The sequence below is a fragment of the Anoplopoma fimbria genome, chromosome 20, assembly GCF_027596085.1.
Source record: "Anoplopoma fimbria isolate UVic2021 breed Golden Eagle Sablefish chromosome 20, Afim_UVic_2022, whole genome shotgun sequence".
In the NCBI taxonomy this organism is placed as follows: Eukaryota; Metazoa; Chordata; class Actinopteri; order Perciformes; family Anoplopomatidae; genus Anoplopoma; species Anoplopoma fimbria.
The window spans coordinates 3,357,826-3,377,536 of record NC_072468.1 but is presented as its reverse complement, the minus strand read 5'-3'; the positions used below and the strand labels follow the sequence as shown (position 1 = coordinate 3,377,536).

General features: G+C 39.7%; 1 protein-coding gene across 1 annotated transcript in view; it reads left to right on the top strand.

Moving 5' to 3' along the window:
* Positions 1 to 19,711, top strand: part of LOC129109431 (F-actin-uncapping protein LRRC16A-like) — a 60,962-nt gene that overhangs the window by 14,629 nt on the left and 26,622 nt on the right. The window contains exons 3-9 of the mRNA XM_054621503.1: positions 8,299 to 8,349; positions 14,357 to 14,416; positions 15,655 to 15,776; positions 16,538 to 16,635; positions 16,912 to 16,982; positions 17,333 to 17,406; positions 17,673 to 17,748. Coding sequence (XP_054477478.1) covers positions 8,299 to 8,349; positions 14,357 to 14,416; positions 15,655 to 15,776; positions 16,538 to 16,635; positions 16,912 to 16,982; positions 17,333 to 17,406; positions 17,673 to 17,748 — 552 coding nt within the window. The remainder of the gene's footprint in view (positions 1 to 8,298; positions 8,350 to 14,356; positions 14,417 to 15,654; positions 15,777 to 16,537; positions 16,636 to 16,911; positions 16,983 to 17,332; positions 17,407 to 17,672; positions 17,749 to 19,711) is intronic.

Sequence of the window (19,711 nt, the reverse complement as noted above, 5' to 3'; positions counted from 1 at the left end):
TCTCTCTCTCTCTCTCTCTCTCTCTCTCTCTGTCATACCTGTGTACGTCTCTCTCCTTGTTTCTAGAATTGTAAAAATAATAATCTGTCCACCTCTGCTCTCTTCCATTCTCTCTGGGTTTTTTTTCTGTCTCACTTTTTCATCCCTATGGTCTACAGCGATATGCTATTTACCAAGAAACCTTGGCTCACCATCACATAGCTACACCCCCCCCCCCCCCCCCCACACACACACACACACACACACACACACACACACACACCTCCTCCCCATTGTGTCTGGCTGGCATGCTGATGAATGAATGAACCCTTGTGATTATTCCTTATCTCTGTAACATAAACACACACAGGGTTCTAAGAGGACACCCTGCAGGCTGACACTGTTAATAGAGGTACCCCGCCCTATCACTCCCACCAGAGTCCAGTTTCTAGAAACCCTGATAACTATCCAGTGTTGTAGGGCCTCTTGCCAACCTGGACTATAATCCTAATCTGAAAGCACAATCATTTAATCCCTCTGCCTGGCCCTTTAAACACTTGGTCAGCCTTTAGTTGTGTTGTGTGAGACACATTTGGGAGGTTTACTGAAGCTTGCTAGTGTGGCACTGACACACAGGCAGCATGTAGAGATTATGCATATATGGTCAAATGTATTTAATTACTGTTAGTGTTTGTACCCAAGTCAGTTAAAATAAGGATTTTATTTTCACTCACAAGTCAAATTATCAGCACCTGAAGAGACATTTTTTAGCATCCAAAGTGTCCAAATATTTTAATCATCAACCGTACATAATGTATGTCTCATTCATAATTCAACCCATTGTGCATATCCGCTGACACTTTGTGTTCTGACTGAAAGCAAAACAAGCAAGAGAACCAATAAAAGAAATGGAAGTAAAGCATGAAATTTAACATAATCAGACACCACATTTATTCATGCCTCAGCTTGCTGCAGCTGTGGTCTGATGAGAGCAGCCAATCAAATCAGTTCAGGAAGTACCACTGTCAGCCCCCTTTGTTCCCCGCCACGCTCATCCCCTGAGCAGTAAAACACATAATGATGAGCAGGGCAGTGATAAAAAAAAAAAAAAAAAAATTGATGCCTCTCTTAATTCTCTCCATGGCTGCTGGTGCACTGGGGGGAGGATTTGCACTACCGAGAATGGTTTGCTCCAAAATGGGATATCCAAAAAAAAAAAAAAAAAAAAAAAAAGGTGGAACGTTTCCTTACAAAATGATTAGCAGCTTGTCTATCTATAGTCTCTTCTCTAGAACATTGTTACATTATTAAACATTTGTGCTCCCTAAGAAGTGAGTGCTATTTACATTCTTGTTTCTGCAGTGTTTGGTAATGATTATCCCTGATACTTGGCGTATGAAGATGCTGCAAACAGACCTCCACACTGTCTCGTGTCTGTTTTGTTAGTGTTTTACTGTTTGTAGAAGTGTCCAGATATTTGTACCATGGTTTCTTGTCTTGTCTGAGACAGCAGAAAGAGACAAGACTGTATATCATGTTAGCTGTTCCATCCCTAAACTGTGCTGTACTATGAAATAGTACTACATACTCACATTGTGCTGTGGTTTTGGCGCAGCGTGACTTTACAGGACTAGACCTCGGCTGCACTGTCAGCAGCTTGTCTTGGCTGGAGGAATCAATGTATTGTAAAACAAATGAATTCTCTGCATGAGTTTAGAGAGGTTAGGAGGCTTTTTTTTTCCAAAACCAGATTAAGTTGAAATTGGCCTCAGAGCTGTTCCCACCGTGGGGATCTCTCCTGTGTCAGCCCAATTGAGGTTCTTTCTCAGCTTTCCTCTCTATCATCTAAGAGAAGTGGTTATCTTTGGCATCGGAGCCAATTCCCACAGCAGGCGTATGGCAGGAATACAGAAGAGTGGGCTACCTCTGCAGCTGAGGGGATTAACAGTTTAACTTGTGGTCAGGGTCATTCTCGGGATGTTTTTGACAGATTTGATGGTCATGTGTAAGGTACAGTTTTGAGATTGGTAGAGGTAAGTTAAAACTTAATACAAGATGCTACTGATGTTCAACTGTCTCGGCCGTTCTGACAAACGTACATACAGTACTGCACTGTATACATAAACTCTGATAGCTAAATAAATGGCAACTGTCCTTAGTTCTATCCTTGCTTTGCAGTAGAGGTCTTCATGAAATGGACCTGGGCACAGATTTAGAAACCTGGCAAGCATGAATTCATTTTCCGAAAGGACAGAAAGCCGATCTGAAGAAGACGTTAAGAAATAAGACCTGATCCAATATGTGGCTAACCCGAACAGAGCTTTATGAAAACATTCACTCACGCACCAGCAACATATGGATATTCATAAAGTTTGTTCTGTATATACTGTATATACTGTAGAGAACAGAAAGACGGTACAGAGGGAAAAACTACAAGAAAGAATGATAGAGAAAACTATTTCAGGTCACACTTTACAATCTGTTAGTATGTTGTGTGATGACTGTACCTCATGTACAGAACCCATTTCTTCATGGTGCAGTCCACCGTCATCCAATTTGAGATAAGGAAGATAGAGAGAGCAAGAATGCAGGAGAAGAAAATACAACCTCTGAGCATTTTTCTCCTTTTACAGAATGGATTTTTCTGTGCACTGATGGTTCGATTATCCAATATTGGTCATACAATCCACAACATACAGTCTCATATAGACATTGAAATAGAGCATCTTAGCCCTTTTTTAGGATTTGGAAACATCTGTAAATATTGAGTCCAAGTATGCTTTTAGGCAATGGTTAAAAATACAGCAGTAGAGCTCAGGCCAAGAAGGAGGAGGACATTAAGAGATTAAGCAGTGGGAGGGAAAAGCAAAGAGGTGCAGGGTAAGAGGAGGAGAAATTCACTGCATTGGATCCATGGTGAGCTGATTGATTTCAGTGTATTAAAAGCTAAGATGGGGTCATCCTAGCAGCATTGGCTTTAACAGAGATGAAACAGCTTTTAAACACTTTCCTTCATTAAATATCTTTCCCTCTGATTTGATTTAAATCTTGGCTCCTTATCAGCAAAACCGCACTTAGAATCTAAGTCATTCCACTTTTGCCCTTCAGCTGCCTCTCCTCTCACTGTCTCATCGCCCCGTCTCTCTGGTGTCCACTTGTCTTGTCTCAATGGTTGATCTCTCTCTCTCTTCCTTGTTCTATTTCTCTGTCTCTTTTTCTGCATATCCCTAAAAATACTCTCACACTGCTGCGTTGACAGTTTTAGCTTGCAGCCAGCATATCATGACTCATGCTAACACACACACACACACACACACACACACACACACACACACACACACACACACACACACACACACACACACACACACACACACACACACACACACACACACACACACATGCGGGACATGCTTGCCTTAGTTGTGCAATAAAGAGTCTGTGTCAGCAGCGGTGTGGGGATGAATGTAAGTGTGGCTGGGTTGTTTTTTCCACATTGCTATTTGCGTTCATGATTCAACAGATGATTAAGTTCCTACTCAATAAATTTCTGCTTTTTTTGTGCTATGTGTTTTTTTATTATTTGGTTTTGAAATGTCAACCAACATCCAAGTGATTAATCAATAACTTAACTAAACGTTTAATTAACAAGTCTTATCCTTTTTGTACTTATTCAAGCTGCGTCTTTGTTGTTCAAATACAGTATATTATAGTTTAAAGGAATAGGTGGAAATTTGGGGAATTCTTCTTATCAGCTTTCTTGCCAACAATTCGACGAGAAGATGGATCCCACTCCCATGTTGGTATTTTATTTAGGAACCCTCAGCCCTGAGATGCAAATGGAAAATACTAGCATTGCTCTGTTTAAAGGTATAACACTCCATCAAAGTGCATTTTGTCATTTTTACAGTTTTGTTTTTGTACTGATTAAACAATTGGTGTGTTTATTAGTGAGCTTTATATGTGCTCGTAGGTGGATTTGGTTACCTGTGGACAGAACCAGGCTAGCTGTTTCTCTCAAGTTATGAAAAAGTGTATTTTTCATAATGTCAAACCAATCACCCAGATGGCAAGTACATGAGAAGAATGAAGGAGAATAACCGATTCATCTGGCAATTAACTTGTATATAAATTGTTCAATTTCCAACAAGATGAAGCAAGCATACTTCAGGGTGGCCAAACATTTAAATAATTTGTATCTAGAATTTTTGATGGTGTTTGTTGGAGATTTTAAAGACATAGCTTGCTCTCACCCAAACAAATATATATGAAATGGTGTGATGGATAGACATACTAAAGTGTGAATGCACCCCAAGACATGAAGGATGAATAAAAGATTTTTGGTGGGGGTCGGTTTCCTGTGGCTGATCGCTGCCACAGCTGAATGACTGAAGATGAAACACTTCTCTGTGTTGCTTCGCTTCCTACAGAGACTCAGCTTAACTGTATGCCAGCGTGAATGTTGTTTAGGGCAGTGAAAACTCATTGACATTCTCAAGCAAGGCTTGGCACTGTAGCATGCTTCTTTCATGTGTGAGTGAGTGTCTTTGTGTGTGTGTGTGTGTGTGTGCGTGAGTCTGTGTGCAGTATGGGCTAGCTGTTGCCATAGTAACGCAATGTGTGAGTGTGCACATGTGAGTTGGGTAAATCGGAGGGGGGGGTTTGTGGGGTTGACAGTCTGACAAGAAAAAAGATAATCTGGGTATGGTAATATAATACCATTAATGGACTACACAGTGTGTGTGTGTGTGTGTGTGTGTGTGTGTGTGTGTGTGTGTGTGTGTGTGTGTGTGTGTGTGTGTGTGTGTGTGTGTGTGTGTGTGTGTGTGTGTGTGTGTGTGTGTGTGTGTGTGTGTGTGTGTGTGTGTGTGTGTGTGTGGAGAAGATTAAATTAACGTGTGTCTAACTTATTTCCTTTTAAATAGATGATGTTATTTATTAATATTGGAGTAACAAAGAATCGTGTCAAATTGTCATTATTAAATTATTTTGGGCTCTGAAATAACAGAGGTGTGTGTGTGTGTGTGTGTGTGAGAGATTTACAGAGAGAGAGGGTCTTATAGCAGATGCTCTCACTGGTTTTGTAGACATGCTCCAATGCTGCTGCCATCTGGTTGGCTGAGTGGAGCTGAAGCGGGTTGGTGGTCGCCGTGAAATCATTGGCTAATGGGGAGGCTCAAGGCTTTAAGTTCACTTAAGAAGCCGAGAGAGAGAGAGAGAGAGAGAGAGAGAGAGATGGGAGGGCAGTCACAGAGAGGAGGGGGTCATAACACGGGGGGTGTTATGGCTTTGTCCACTCACAGAGTACAGAGGGGCAGTCGTGCATTGACAGCAGGAGGATGCGGGGATGAAAAACTGAAGGAAAAGCCAAAATCAATCCGAGTATTTTTAAAACTGCTTGAACAAGTTATAAAGTGCAACAAATACATTTTTCAAGGAAGTGATACAAGTGTCCTTTAATGCATTGGTTGATTATATAAGTTGGTCAGTTGGAACCTCCCGTCCCTTAGAGTCAGCAGGTTCTTGGCCATTACTGGTTTGAATTGCAGCTGCAGCTTTTTCAGCTACTGAGAACCAACTGATGCTGTGTTTTTCACATGTATTGATAATAACTAAAACCATGACTTTATGCTGTCAGACACACAGGCAGGGCTAGCCTCTAAATAACACCAAAAAAAAGGAGAAAGGTTTCTAGGGTCACACAGCCGAAGACCTTTTTAAGTGACTCAACTTCAAAGTTCTGCAGCCAAAGTCTTAATCCCATAACTTCTGAGGTCATACAAACTGCATTATTCCATCCTACATACTTACTGACTGTTCTGTATACAATACTACAGTATACAATATGATTGCAGGATGATTCTTGTTTATTACACCTTTGAACTTAATTTCAAAGGTTTGACAATATTCTGTATCTATTATGATAACATTGTTCACTCCAAAGTGATTGTTGAGGGCTGGTAAATGATTGACATTCCTGAAAAGAAGTCCTTAAGTAATGGGGAGTCAGATTATAGTACTGCTTTAAAGGGCCACTCCAACTATTTATTATTGTAAATACATAAAGACAATTCAAATGGTCAAAATCTGTGCAACATCGGTCGAGAAAATGAGTGGTCGAGATGATAACTGGTGGTCAAACCTATCAGAATTAGACCTTGGTTTTAACTCCTCTTTCTTTGAACCGAGGCGATTCCATCACCAGCGTATCTGCACGCACGTAGTAAACGAGAGCCGCTGTGCAGAAAAGAGAGAGTTGATCGTAGCAATGGTGACTGGTGCTCTTTAGGAGAGGTTATCTTTAGTCACACCGTCCTGCCTGTCCGCCTCCATCACATCAAACCACACAGACCCTGCCTGTGGAGCTGAGCCTCAGAGGGAAAGGACACACTTATCATCTTTTTTTTCATTTTGCATGTATTTCATAAAAAGATTGTGACAGTTCTTTAATCTTGTTTTCTCTCTTCACCTCTTTTTCTTCTTTATTTCCCTACCTGCTGGTCATGCCAGTCATTGTTTATCAGGGACTTGTTTTGTAATGCCGTGCTCCCCTTGGCAGAACTGATATTTTCTCTTCTGCTTTGACACATTCTCTCCTGTTTTCTTTCACCTCACATCTCTCTGCTGTCAGTTTCTCATTTCCTTTCTTGCCCTTACAAGCTTCTTTTAGAATTTTGTATCTACTATAAACCAGCTTTTTTTCTTTCTCCAATATATCCTTATGAACCCTGTTTCATCAACTTCCTTTGAGGCCGTTTCCCTTTTTTTTATGGTGTAGCATTGAAAACCAACAGGCCTAAGTTGCTTATCTACAGAGCTGTAAGGTTATGGTCAGGCAGTTTGTGACATTACAGTTTTATTCCAGCGTACTGGAGTTAAAAGGAAAGCGAAGGAGATGAATTGTTTCAAGAGTCAAGAGGTTTCAGCTATGATGATGAAGGCACATAGTATTTGCTTACCAACCAGGTTGTTTACATCTTTTCATGACACATGAAGGTTAAGGCAGCCCTCTGTACAGCTGTTATCATTACAGCTAAAATTTAAAAGCCTTGGCTAACAGTCCTGCACATGACATCAACTTATTTTAAAGGGCCAATTTGTAGCATTTCAGGGGATCTACTTGCAGAAATGGAATATATTATTCATATCTTTGTTTTCATAAGTGTATAATCACCTGAAGCTCAGAGTTGTTTTGTTTTTGTGTGTTTAGAGTGAGCCCTTCATATCGACATTGTGAGCGGGTCCTCTTAACGGGGTCCACCATGTTGCACCGGCTTGTTTTCACAGTAGCCCGGCACGGCCAAATTCATCACTGGCTCTCAAGAGAGACCTTCGCGTTTTTACATTACCTAAAGGACACCGTAGTTCTCCAACACACTTGTGAAACTGCAATAATGTGAGCAGCTGTGTGCAAAACCGTGGTACTGCCAGTCGCTGTCTGACTTCTATTGTTCCTGCCAGTGTTATTATGGTGAGGATGGCCTCTGAGCTATGCGAAAGGTTTTGCACTCACCAACTCAAGTTAGTTTGGAAAAGGGAGAAGTGAGCGGAGGGAATGCAGTTGGTTACAAACTGCAACAACACCGCTAAATGCTGCCCAATCCTACACTCTGTTCCTTTAAACATTAAAACAATTTGTATAAAATGGTGTCTTAACCTTTGTTCTACTGTTGGATTATTTTATGATGCACTATAACACTCCACTTTTGTAATCCAAAATTGTTACCACAGAATTCACTAGTGTTATGATCATTTACAACCATGAATTAAAGAGACTACAACAGACTCAAGGTTTGGATTGCTCAATGTATGCAGCACTGGAATCCTTCTTAAAATGACATGTTTGTCAGTGTTAACACATTCTCAGTCACATGAGTTGTGCAAATCATCCCTATAACAGTATCATATTCAATAGCAACCATCTCAATAAAACCAGAATAATGAGAGTGCTCGTATGGATAGGAATGTCAAGTTCATGCATTCCAGTTATGCCTCTTCAAGCCTTGACTTTTCCTTCACAGAGCAGCAACATGTGATCTGATTAACAGTAGCAGTTGGGGTCCAGGCTGCTCAGCAGGCAGAAACGACACAAATAAGAAACACACTAACCTACAGTGGGCACACTGTTTATGCGTTTGTTTTTAAGTAGAGAGGAATCTTTCTCCTCATTGTCAGTTTTTTCCACAGTGACTGAGATGTTTTAGAGTCACGAGCCCCTGTGCTCTTTGTCATTTCCTTTTGGTCATAGTGTATATTTACAGCTACATACTCATTATTCTCTCTCTGTTCTCTCTCTCTCTCTCTCTCTCTCTCTCTCAGGCCCTAGCGTCTCACCGAGTCTACCTCTTGACGGCACGCATTCCCACCAAGGTAAGAGCAGCGACTCCATCTTTTTTTTTATTTTTATGGAACGACAAGGAAAATCAGTGTACCACACCAACATTTTTTTGATTATATTAGCAAAAATTTAAAAATATTTATTTTCTTTTAAATCAACTGCCTGAATATAAATTCATCATAATGTCAGAAAATTACCAGGGCACTTTTTGATTGATACCACAGTTCTGTTCCAGAAATGTCAGATTTAATAACAGCATTTCAATTGAACAACAGCTTTTGCGTAATAGTTATAGTTTAGTGGTTAAATTCTTCTCTAAAGTCTGGTTTCATTCTGTTACACTCATTCTTTAAAACTCCATTAGATTAACCCAATAAGAGGTAGTTGTCACACTTAAAACATGGCTGAGCTGTATCCTCATATTGTTTAGGGCATTTGGGCATTCCCCCAACTCAGAACTTTTGCTATGCCAGTTAGTTTGTGTGTATGCTAGAGTGGATTTAGTGCCTGTTTTTTTGCAGTTAAACTGCTGATTAATTAATTTTTTTACTTTGAGCAAAAGTGCCATAATGCATTGCAGATGGCAACTGTTAGCACCATCACCAGCAATGCAAAACATGTGTCATCATCTTTACCAGCATCATTGTCACCTCTGCCACATGAAAACAGTGCAGTAATACAATGCAGATGTTCACTAAAACTTCCAGCAGCACCAGTTCAATAACTTTAACTATTTTCACTGCCAATATTAAACATCACACCAGACTTCAGATCCACTGGGTCAAGCCTTCTAGCTTTTGTAAACAGGCCTAGGGTAGTGGGATTTGCTCTAGCACCCTGCAACCCTGAGCTTGGATAAGTGGATTTAGAAATGGGCTTTTCATGCCCAGTTGTAATGGTAATGCAGATGTTCAAATTAAATTTTCCTGAGAATTTTAAGGACTTAAAAGTTGAGTTTCAAAGTTCATTCTTGACCTTCGTAACCAAAGTTGGCAAAACAATCTCACTTCAATGTGAACGCACACAATGGGATGTCGCAAAACATCCCATTGTCTGACTACACACACAAACCAAAGCACAGGTTCACAAAACCAGACAGAGCTGTGATTGTACATGGAAACAGTGTGCAAACTGCAGTATCTGGACTGACGATCCTTCTCATAGGAAAGAGCAGCACTTCAGAGATAAGTCAAAAGAAAACATAACATCATCTCTTGTACCAGGTCCAGGAAATACCTAACAGTTGCCCTTCAAAAAGCTGTATGCTTCCCAGTCAATAAGATGCCTCTGGGGACAGTTTAGGTGATTGATTGGTTGCCTGAGAACTGATTCATTGGTTAACTGGGGTTGGAAGAACACTCAAGCTGACCCTGTTTCACATTACGTCATATGTTTCCAGCGTTACGAGCTGCAGGTTCAAGATCTGCTTATTTAGCTGGCTCTCCATCTGTTTCCATCAGTGTTGTCTCTGCTGACGCGGAGGGATTTTGTAAACACCTGCTTTCTGAAGCCCTAACCCCCCTCATCTCTTCTACTGTATGTTTCAGTCTGTCTGCCTCTTTGTTTCCACTCTGTCTAATGAAGACAATGCATCTAGATGAAACTTTCCAGGGAAGAACTTTCTGAAGGTGCATCTTGTGGATTTTATTTTGTGGAAGCAAGATGACACAGCATTAACACACGAGAAGCAGAATCCCTCTTTTGCTGGCTTTCAGAAAAACCTCTATCCCCTTCTCTGTTGGCTCTGCTCAGACAGATTACAGCCACAGATCACCTTTACTCTCCTTTCCTTTTATTCCTTTAAGCCATTCATTCAGCTTTCTCGCTCTCAACGTCTCTTTCTTTTCCAACAATCCAGATTACCTCCTTCTCTCTTCATCTCTGTCTCGCTCCGTGCCTTTCCCATCTGGTTTTCTTCCCCCACTCACTACTGTGCCAAAGGTCAGCATGGATTACCAACAATGTCTGAAATAAATAAAATGTAATCTAATAAATGTAATCTATAAAGCAATATTTTGGGGGGTTTCAAGGAACCCTCTGCAACTAAGGATAATTAGCAATTCATATTTTAGTTTTTTTAGTAGTGAAAAGTTCCCATCACAAAAGTGATTTTTAAATAGCATGTTTTCTGCATCCAAAAATCCTGAAACTTAAAGTAATATAGTAACCAAGGTATATTAAAAAACACAAAAGCAGTAAATCATATCAAGAGAAGCTGGAACCAGTTTGCCATTTTTCCCTTGATTTATGTTTTAAGGGATAAATCTGTTGTTAAAACTGTTGTCAATAATGGAATAAGTAATTGACTCATCATTCTGCCTCTAAATATCTCACTATTTTAAAAATAATGCTCAAATAATTTCTGATCAGTCAAATCCAAGTTTAATATTGTCTTTCCCACATATTCAAAAATTTGTGACAGCCCAATATATTGAAAACAATCTTTCTTTTTTTTTTTTTTAAAGAATTCAACAATTTTTTGGTTCAGTTCAGAGTCCGGTTTGTTCTTCCTGCACACCGTCTTTTTTGAAAGATGAAGCATGCTGACATCCACAAAAAGCTGTTTTTAACAGTAACTCTCCCTGTATTGATTTTTCTGATGTGAAATCTATATTACAGTGGAGATGAGTCAACTGCAAATGAAGAATGGCCTCTGCTCACTGTTCCAGCACATGAGCTATTGACTGTATATCATCCGTAGAGTCAGTTTTCTAGTTTTCTGTTTTTGTTGAATCAAAGCTGAAACAGTGTTGGGTTTTGATTTAAGCTTCTGGCCATCTGAGTGTATTGTATACACTGCGTTTGATCTATCATATGATGCATTGTCTGGAATTCCAAAGATACATCGAAAACATACAAGAGAACAATCAGGAATGATTTTCGCAGCAAAGCTCCTCTGAGCCCACAGCTTTAATATTAAAGTAAATATATTGCAGTAGCAGTAAACCCCTCCGTTAAACACTTTACTGTGTATCTCTAGTCTCTCGGTAGTAGTTGAAATCCCCCTGTAGCCCTCTCATGCACTTCTCAGTGGGAGATTTTTGTGTCCGTGCCTCCGATTGGCTCTTTTCGAGGAGCTGCAGGGCCTTACAGTCTGTCAGTGTCTCCTCCCAAACACGGACACATGCTCTCTCACACACACACAAACACACTTTCATTCATTTTTCATTCCCTTTTGCCTCTTATCTCTTTCCGTAGCCTTTTGTTGCTGTTATTTTTACATACCTGTACACTCTGTCTTCATCTCTAATTACTTTCTGCTTCATGTCACAGTTATGGGACTTTATGAAACAAAAGATCGCAGTGAGCATTTACAGTATCTCATTTGAAGACACATGTTTATAATTCCCAACATCTACTACTAATGTTCGCCATCTCTAATCTTAAAACCCTTCCCTGCACACCAAACCGTGCTCTGCATGACCACATTAAAAGTTGAGTTTTTCCATAAAAATACAACAAAAAGGAAAGTGCCGGAGAATGGTTAAAGTGACAGACGGACGCTGAACGATTGAGTGAACGAAATTTGGCATTTGGTTCCTCCCTACACCTCCCAGCTTGAGGTATTGCCTTTGGCTAGAACTTGTTTTTTTTACACACACTCACTTATCATTGGCTGACTCTCAACTTGGTTTGCTATTATGCCATTAACTGGCTGAATAAAATGAACTGATTTGAAAGTTGTTGCATATTGTAACATCCAACAAATGTGTAATGTTGTAATACACATATAAAAACAATATGTACTGCTGTACTAATTGTACTAGTATACTATGCTAGACCTCTTCGCACATTGAATAAATGGGCGAGTGTTATAAGACATACATAATAATCTGTAATATAGTATGTAGCCTCCTATACTTTCAAAATGACGAATTATTCTGCAATACCAATTTTTAATTCTACTCATTTTTATTGAGTTTAAGGTGCTAGGGTAAAGGTGCTAAGTGCTGTTGATCATGGACAGCCTTTGTAGCTTTTGCTGGACAGAGGCCTTGAGAGATAAAAGTGAATGCTAAAATGTAGCCTGACAGTAGCACAAGTATAGAAGAGTCAAATCTGAAAAAATATTTAGTAATATCAGTTATACAGTGGCATCTACCTAAAGTTTGCTAACATTAGCCACAATACTGTAAGCTGTGGTCAAACCAGATAAAGTAAGGCTGTAACAGCTAATGCCTTTTGAATAATCAGTCTACACAATTGAATTGTGGGATGGAAAATATGGCTTATGTGTGCATGTTTACATTGTACCAACAATTGTGGTACTTGTGGAATTCCTTCAGCTCGTAGAGCAAACATGAGTGCGTAACCACAAGAATTAAACACACACTTACACACTGCATACTGTAGTCAGACAGTAGACAGTCTGTCAGAAGACAGACAGTCTGCTTATCCTCTCCCTCCTCTCATCTCTGAGCCAAGCCTCAGGAACACTGAGCCCACCTGGAATACTCTGGCCTTGCTCCCTGGCCTGCCTTCAGGCACTGTACTCTATGTCTGTGTTTCAAAAAAAGAAAGAGAAGTGGAGAGGCAGGGAAACTGTGTGCTCTGTGTACAGAAGTAGGCATTTGTATTCACAGGTTCCACCCTCTCACATTGAAGGAGATCTTTCCTGTCCTTTTTAGGAAGGGCAGGCTGATGCTCTTCTTTGTCTTGGAATTCTCTCTTGAAAAAGAAAATACGGAGGGCTGTCTTTGGCCGGTCTTGTCTTGAAAAGTGTTTTTGGAGGTGAATAGAAAAATGAATCGGAGGCCTTTTTCTTACTCTCAATTCAGACAAGTCAGCAGGCAAATTGTTAACACTGTAAAGAAAAAATAAGTTCTATGGTGTCTTATCTGTGTAAAAATACAAGCAGATCATAACAAATGCTTTCTTGCAAATGAGGTCTGCACAGGAGAGTAAAAAGAAATGACTGCATCCCTACCTATTCATTATGGAGCAGACATATTTTTGCACAACATTCCTCAGGCAGACAGTCACTGTACAAGACAGTTGTTATTATTAAGCACAATGACTCCCACAGATACAGTATACATACTGTATTTTCACACACAAGCACACATAAACTGTTTATAAGAAGCGAACAAAGTCACCATGAAGTCATTCATTGGTTTGTGGACTGCCGCTTTGAAGTCTCAAGTTTGGCATATTGGCCCGTCGTCATCTTGGGTTTTTTTTTGCAATCAGATGTAACACGAGAGGGTGGAGCTAAGTACAACCAAATGCTAATAAAGACATTTTTAAGGCTGTCTTTAGGTTACAATTGACTTTCATCAACTGAAAACACACCGTGAAAGAGCTCAAATGTAAGACAAAAACATGAGCAAAGTCACAGACCGGACAACGCCGGGGTAACGACCTGTCAATAACAAGGTAGTCTGCCCTAAAGCATACATTGCTTTATTCTATTTAACTCATAATGGGATCATAATTTACAAATGAACATCATGCTGTATTGAAGAAGACTTGAAACTAGCGATTAAGACCATAAACTCGTGTTTACATTGTTAACTGAGGTAATAAATCAAATGAGAAGTAGGGTGATTTTCTCACAGGCTGTTATACAATCTGACTTCTCTTTGCAACCAGAGGAGTTGCAGCCTAATGGCCTTTAGAAAGAATGCAAGTTTAAGGGACTTCCACATTGGCTTCACTTTTTAGAACCCAAGGTTGCAGCCTGCAAGCATACGTACAGACCACTTGTACATTTATTAATTTAAATAATTGCAGATACGACCCCAGCTTTGTATTCTCTGATAATAAAGGTTAAACAATGTTAAGTAGAATGTCATGCATGATTTTTCTTAAAATGGACTTTCAGTATTATCAACTGCTGATTTAATAGTGCACCTTTTCCTGAGCACTGTTAGGAGGAGCCTATTGTTAAAGCAGGTCAGAAAGAGTGTGGTAACAGGTCGGATGATCCTTGAATATCGCTTTCATTGTCCCTTGTCTGTCCTTTAGGATGTTAGGAGGCCATTCCTATGCCTGACACAGTATAAGTATTTTAACGATGATTTCTGTACTCTGTTTTAGGTGGAACACTCCTTTAATTATCTGGAGATCCAGGGGATTGCTTGTAACAAGCCTACACAGGTAAAGAACCTAACACCAAAAATGTGTCCAGCACACTCTGACAGCATTAAAGTATTAGCTCCACATTTTGGAAAAAATTCTCTCTTTTGTGTCTGTGTTAAGTTTGGAGCTAGAGCTGGGAGGAAACTTAGCTTAGCATAAAGACTGGAAGCAAAGGGAAGTGCTAGCCTTGCATTCTCCAAAGTCCCTCTCTCTACAGCATGCAACTCTGCTTCAAACCACAAATTGCTATCTTTACATTAATGCACATTCAATTCATCCCTCCCCTCAGGTGAGGTCAAAGGTCAGATTAATCTACAATGAAGGGATCCTGGAGAAGCTCAGACATAAATGTCTTGCTCAAAGACACTTGAGTCGGATAGCCGTTTGCTGATACGGGTACTTGACCCCAGCTTCTCCAGTTTTAGGATAGCACCTGTAATCACAACAGATATATACTACAGTAGACAGTGAGTCCACTAAGTGGATGGAAAGAAAAATATGCTTGTATAATCCTTATAACATGATTGATATATGAGACACCAAAAAACAGATCTGGGTCCAAAATTATGTTTCCCCATGGAAGAGCTTCCATTTGGCTTTTTGACCAGTGCTCATCAGCTGTCAGTCTGCAGGATCTACCTAGAAAATATAATAATCCGTCACCAGCCACACCATTCCTGCAACTGAACCTTCCTCCCACTCATCTCAAGAGATGTCAGTCCTCTTAATATCTTGACTAATGGTCTCCCATGTTTTAGAAGTATCAGCAAGGATTATGTTAATTATGGCCTACAGAGGAAGAGTGTATCGCCTAACGTCAGCTTTTGCTTAATTGCAGTGAGCACTGAAGTGGACAGCCAGTCTTAAATAAATGTCATTAAATCTTTGCTTTTACTTTAGACAGAAATGTGGCATGTAGTTGTGGTTGAGTGGATAGATGGATGCTTTGGTTTTATCCTCGTGAATTATATTATAGCTGGGTATATTCAGTTGAGTAGACAGGCAGAAAAGTGGAACATGAAAGCAAGGGAGGGGGTCAGATAAAAACATACGTATATAGACACATACTGCATTCATCCTTTCACTGCCAATAAAATATTCTTATTTGTTATATTTAACCTGGAATCAGTGGATGGAATAAAGAAAAAAAGATGGATGATGAACTCATCTGAAAAAGTAGAACTGTGGTTGAAGCAGGTTTAGGTGAAACCATGCATGCTGGTGTGCATCACTAATTAATGATGTTTATTTTTTAGCTGTTCATAGAGTACGAGCGTGGCTCCTTCTCTCTGAAGCTGCTCTCTACAGAGGAGGTCAATGAGGTGGTCGCTCACATAGGGAACTGTCTGCTCAGGATATGTCCCGGTCTACAACCTAGGTGAGTTACACCCGCATGCAGGTTTGATTGTGTGAAACATTACCATTAATATGGTTATGTTTCAGTCATGTTAAGACATTTGAATCATTACTAATAAAGATGTATTTAATTCATCTGACAGTATTTCCATCATAAATCTCTGTGTTGTTGCTCTTAAAAAATAAATGAAAATGTTTCCAACATTGAGAGTTTAACCAAGTGCAACCGTCAGACAGGTATGTTTGACTTGTCGTGAGCTATGGTTGAGTCAGAGCTACAGTCTACTGTAATTAATGTCCAAAAAAACATGCATCTAACATCTCACCTCATAAAGAGGATGTGAATCTCATTAAATGTTTTGATGAAACCAGGAAGCATAAATATAAATGCAGAAATGCGGATGCAGATATAAAACCATAAACTTGTGTTACCTCGTCTTGTAAACAGGACAAAGTCTTTGACTTGACAGAGAGGCTGAGGTTTTGTTTTTTTAGCTGCAGTAGATTTAATGCTGCATTTAATTAAAAAAAATTGTTGTTTTTTTACATTAGAAATTAAATGTGTGGTTTATTTAAATGTAGTTAATATTGGAGCAATCAGCAGTACTCAGCAACTTCCTGCTTTCAAATGACAACTGACAAGAAAGGCATTGAAAAAAGTAGCCTGGAGCTGCTTGTTTTAGAAGCTTTTAAAAAGAGTATTGGCTTTTGAACAGCTACAATATTTGGGAAATGTAGAGATGGGATGACAAAATTATATTTTACTCTGTCTTCTCTTCTCAGTAAAGTGATGAAGAAGCTCTGCATGGAGCCTCCAGACAGGCTGATCTCTCTGCAGACTCTGTGGGAGAACAACAAGCCTGCTGAGCCTGGACCTTGTGGTAAGAATTTGTGATTCTACTGTAAATAATGTGTACTCCCTCATCCCATTGCTGCAGCGATGTTCAATGTTTATGTTTGTGTGTCATTTATACATTAAGTTTAGATCAACGGTATATTAGTTTTAAATGGTGAATTAATGCAATTGTCATTTGTGATGAAATAGTTTCAAATGACATGTTTGCCCAATCCACATCGCACAGTTCTTTGTTAAGATGTCTCAGCCAAAGATTTCTGTTATTATATTTTTTTGTTGTGTTCTCTCTCTTTCTGCACAGGTGGGTTTTCTCAGATGTACAGATGTGTCTGTGACTGGTTGGGGCTGCCTTACAAAGAAGAGGTGCAGTGGGTCAGTATTGTTTGAATTCCTTTGTGCAGTGGCACAGCTTTGACAGATCCTCCTTCAACTGTGCGTCAGTGCTGTTGGCTGGCTGACATAAAACTGAATAAAGCCCTTTGATACATAGGACAGCCACAACTGTATGAATACTGTACCAGTCTCCTCCATATCTTTATATTTCTCAAAACCTTTTTTGATGGTCTTGCACCTTCTTTTCCAAAATGAAATGACTCTCTCTGTACTATATGTTTCACCTGCTCTGTGCACTTGCTTGTTTCTATGTGTTTCTATATGTCTCATCAAGGAATTGCCAGCAGATGTTTGTTAACTCTTGCTTTGGTTAATTTTTTCTCTTGCAGGATGTGGACACCATCTATTTGACACAAGACACCAGAGAACTCAACCTGCAGGACTTCAGCCATTTGGAGAACAGGTGAGTGTTGGCACAGAAAATAAAATAAAAAAATAAATAAAATATAAGAATAACACATAATATTAAAATCATTGCACATAGATGATGCCATGTAGCTCAAAACATGTGTTGGGATAAGAGAAACACTAAACTAAAAGATAAGAGAATTATTGCAGGTGTGACATGATTTATTTTCAAGTAAAAATTTACTGAAGTCAACACTAATTAAGGTGGCACTGATGAAGAACAATATATAGTTGCAGCTGTGACCTTTCTTTTCTCCTCAGGGATCTGGTGGCTATAATAGCAGTGCTGGAGTTTAACCAGTGGTTCACCAAGCTCTCCACCAAGGACTACAAACTGGTTAGTACACCCTTTTCTGAAAATCCTCCTCTTGTCTGTTCACACTCATGTCTGCTCAGTTTATACATCACTGTACATTATGATCGATAAACATTATCACAGTGTTAGTCTGCCTCCACAATACGGCAATATAAATCAAACATAATCCCACCTCAGTGTTAAATAGCGAGTATCACCACTACTTAAGATAAACAGATATGTGTGTCTCTCCCTGTCTACCTGCTTGTCAGTTTGTTTTCTATTCCTCTAATGTTTGTAAAGGTCCTGCTTCTCAATTCCTTACTGCACTGATGCCATGGTTTCTGCTTCTTATTGCTTATTTTTTCATACAGTAAAAAATGGGCTGAGAACTGAGGACAGGCCTGCGTTCTCTGTGTCCGTCCATCTGTAAAATACGGTATTTGACAGATGGCCAGACAGTGATAGGCTGGACACCAGCTGATTTAAGCAAAATGTGGAGAATCACTGCGTACATTAGACAAAGAGTCCACAGGCATGGTAGAAGCTCTGTGAGGCTGTACTTAGACACAGCGCTGGTTTGAGCTAAATGCTACTGTCATCATGTTAACAAGCTCACAATGACAAGGTTAACATGCTAATGTTTAGCAGGTATTGTATATTGCTCAGTGCCAACCATGTTTGCCGTCTTAGTTTAGCATGTAGTTAAGCTAACATTTGCTAATTAGCAGTAAACATAAAGTAGAGCTGAGGCCGTTGGGCGTATAATTACTTTTGATGGTATTTATTAAACCAAAGTACTGGACAAATTAAAGTTTTGAGCCTGGATTACAGTGGTGGACTGACACACCGACTGACCAACCAATAGGACATTAACATCAGTAGACTCACACTGCCAGCACAGCTAAAAATGAGTTTCGATAGTAAAATGAGAGGGTTACTGTTTAACACGAGAACTGGCATACTATACTTCCAACTCTGATGAAAAGCAGAAGTTTGAATTTTATCAGTGTTATGGTCATTAAAAACTGTCCTGTAGTTAGGTCAAAACTTCTAAATAAAGTACTACATTACACGTCTCTCACTCTACCTTTGCCTAACTATTTACCTGTATGTATCTCCCTGTACAGAATATTTTCCCTTTGTTTTCTCCATCTTCCCTTCCTGTCTGTTGACTGAGGATCAGTCCAATGTTCTCGTGTGATAAGACTCTTAATCCTAACGAGACAAAGGGGCTCAATGTCTCAGGATGCTGCCCCCCTGCAGCACTCCATTACTAACTCCCCGTCTCAAGGCTTTGCTCAGTCTAACCAATTACCACACGCAGCTTCCTCAGTCCAAACAATTATCTCACGCCTCCGTCACAGACAATTCCTTTTGTATTGAATTTTAAAATCCTGCCCCTCGCCGTGCCATGTGCATATTTAGGCTCAGATACTCACACAGGCACATGTGCACCAACGTGTGTCCTTTTTGCCCCAGATAAATGTGTATTATAATCGACCCTCAGGCTTCTGTGCAAGGAAGGTTTTAGCACATGTTTATGCTAATGATCTACAGTGTTTTACTTGAGTGGTTTTGGTGATGTTAGCCATAGATGCCACTTGTGTTTGTGCAAAGAGGCAGATTTTGTGTGCATTTGGTTGTGGTTTAATGCAACAGAAATTCCTTTTGGTGTTTTTTTTTTAAGGAAACTCCAGTCTTATATTCCTATTGTTTTATGTGTTTGTTTATATGGTGATAATAGAAAATCATGTTTAGCATTGGTTGTGCTGTGGAGCGTGATTTTGAGTTGTATTTGATCCTGTGCCAATGGAAACTGTAACAACATAGAAAGAAGAATAACATGGAAACAATGATTGAAAGAGAGTAAGTGCCAACAGCAAACAGTGCAGTGAGACCGCAACATAAGGCCAGGGGAGAGGTCAGTGGACAGAATGAATGGGTGAGATGCCAGATGACTAAGGAAATTAGTCAGACGGTATCAAGAAAGAGTGAGCAGATC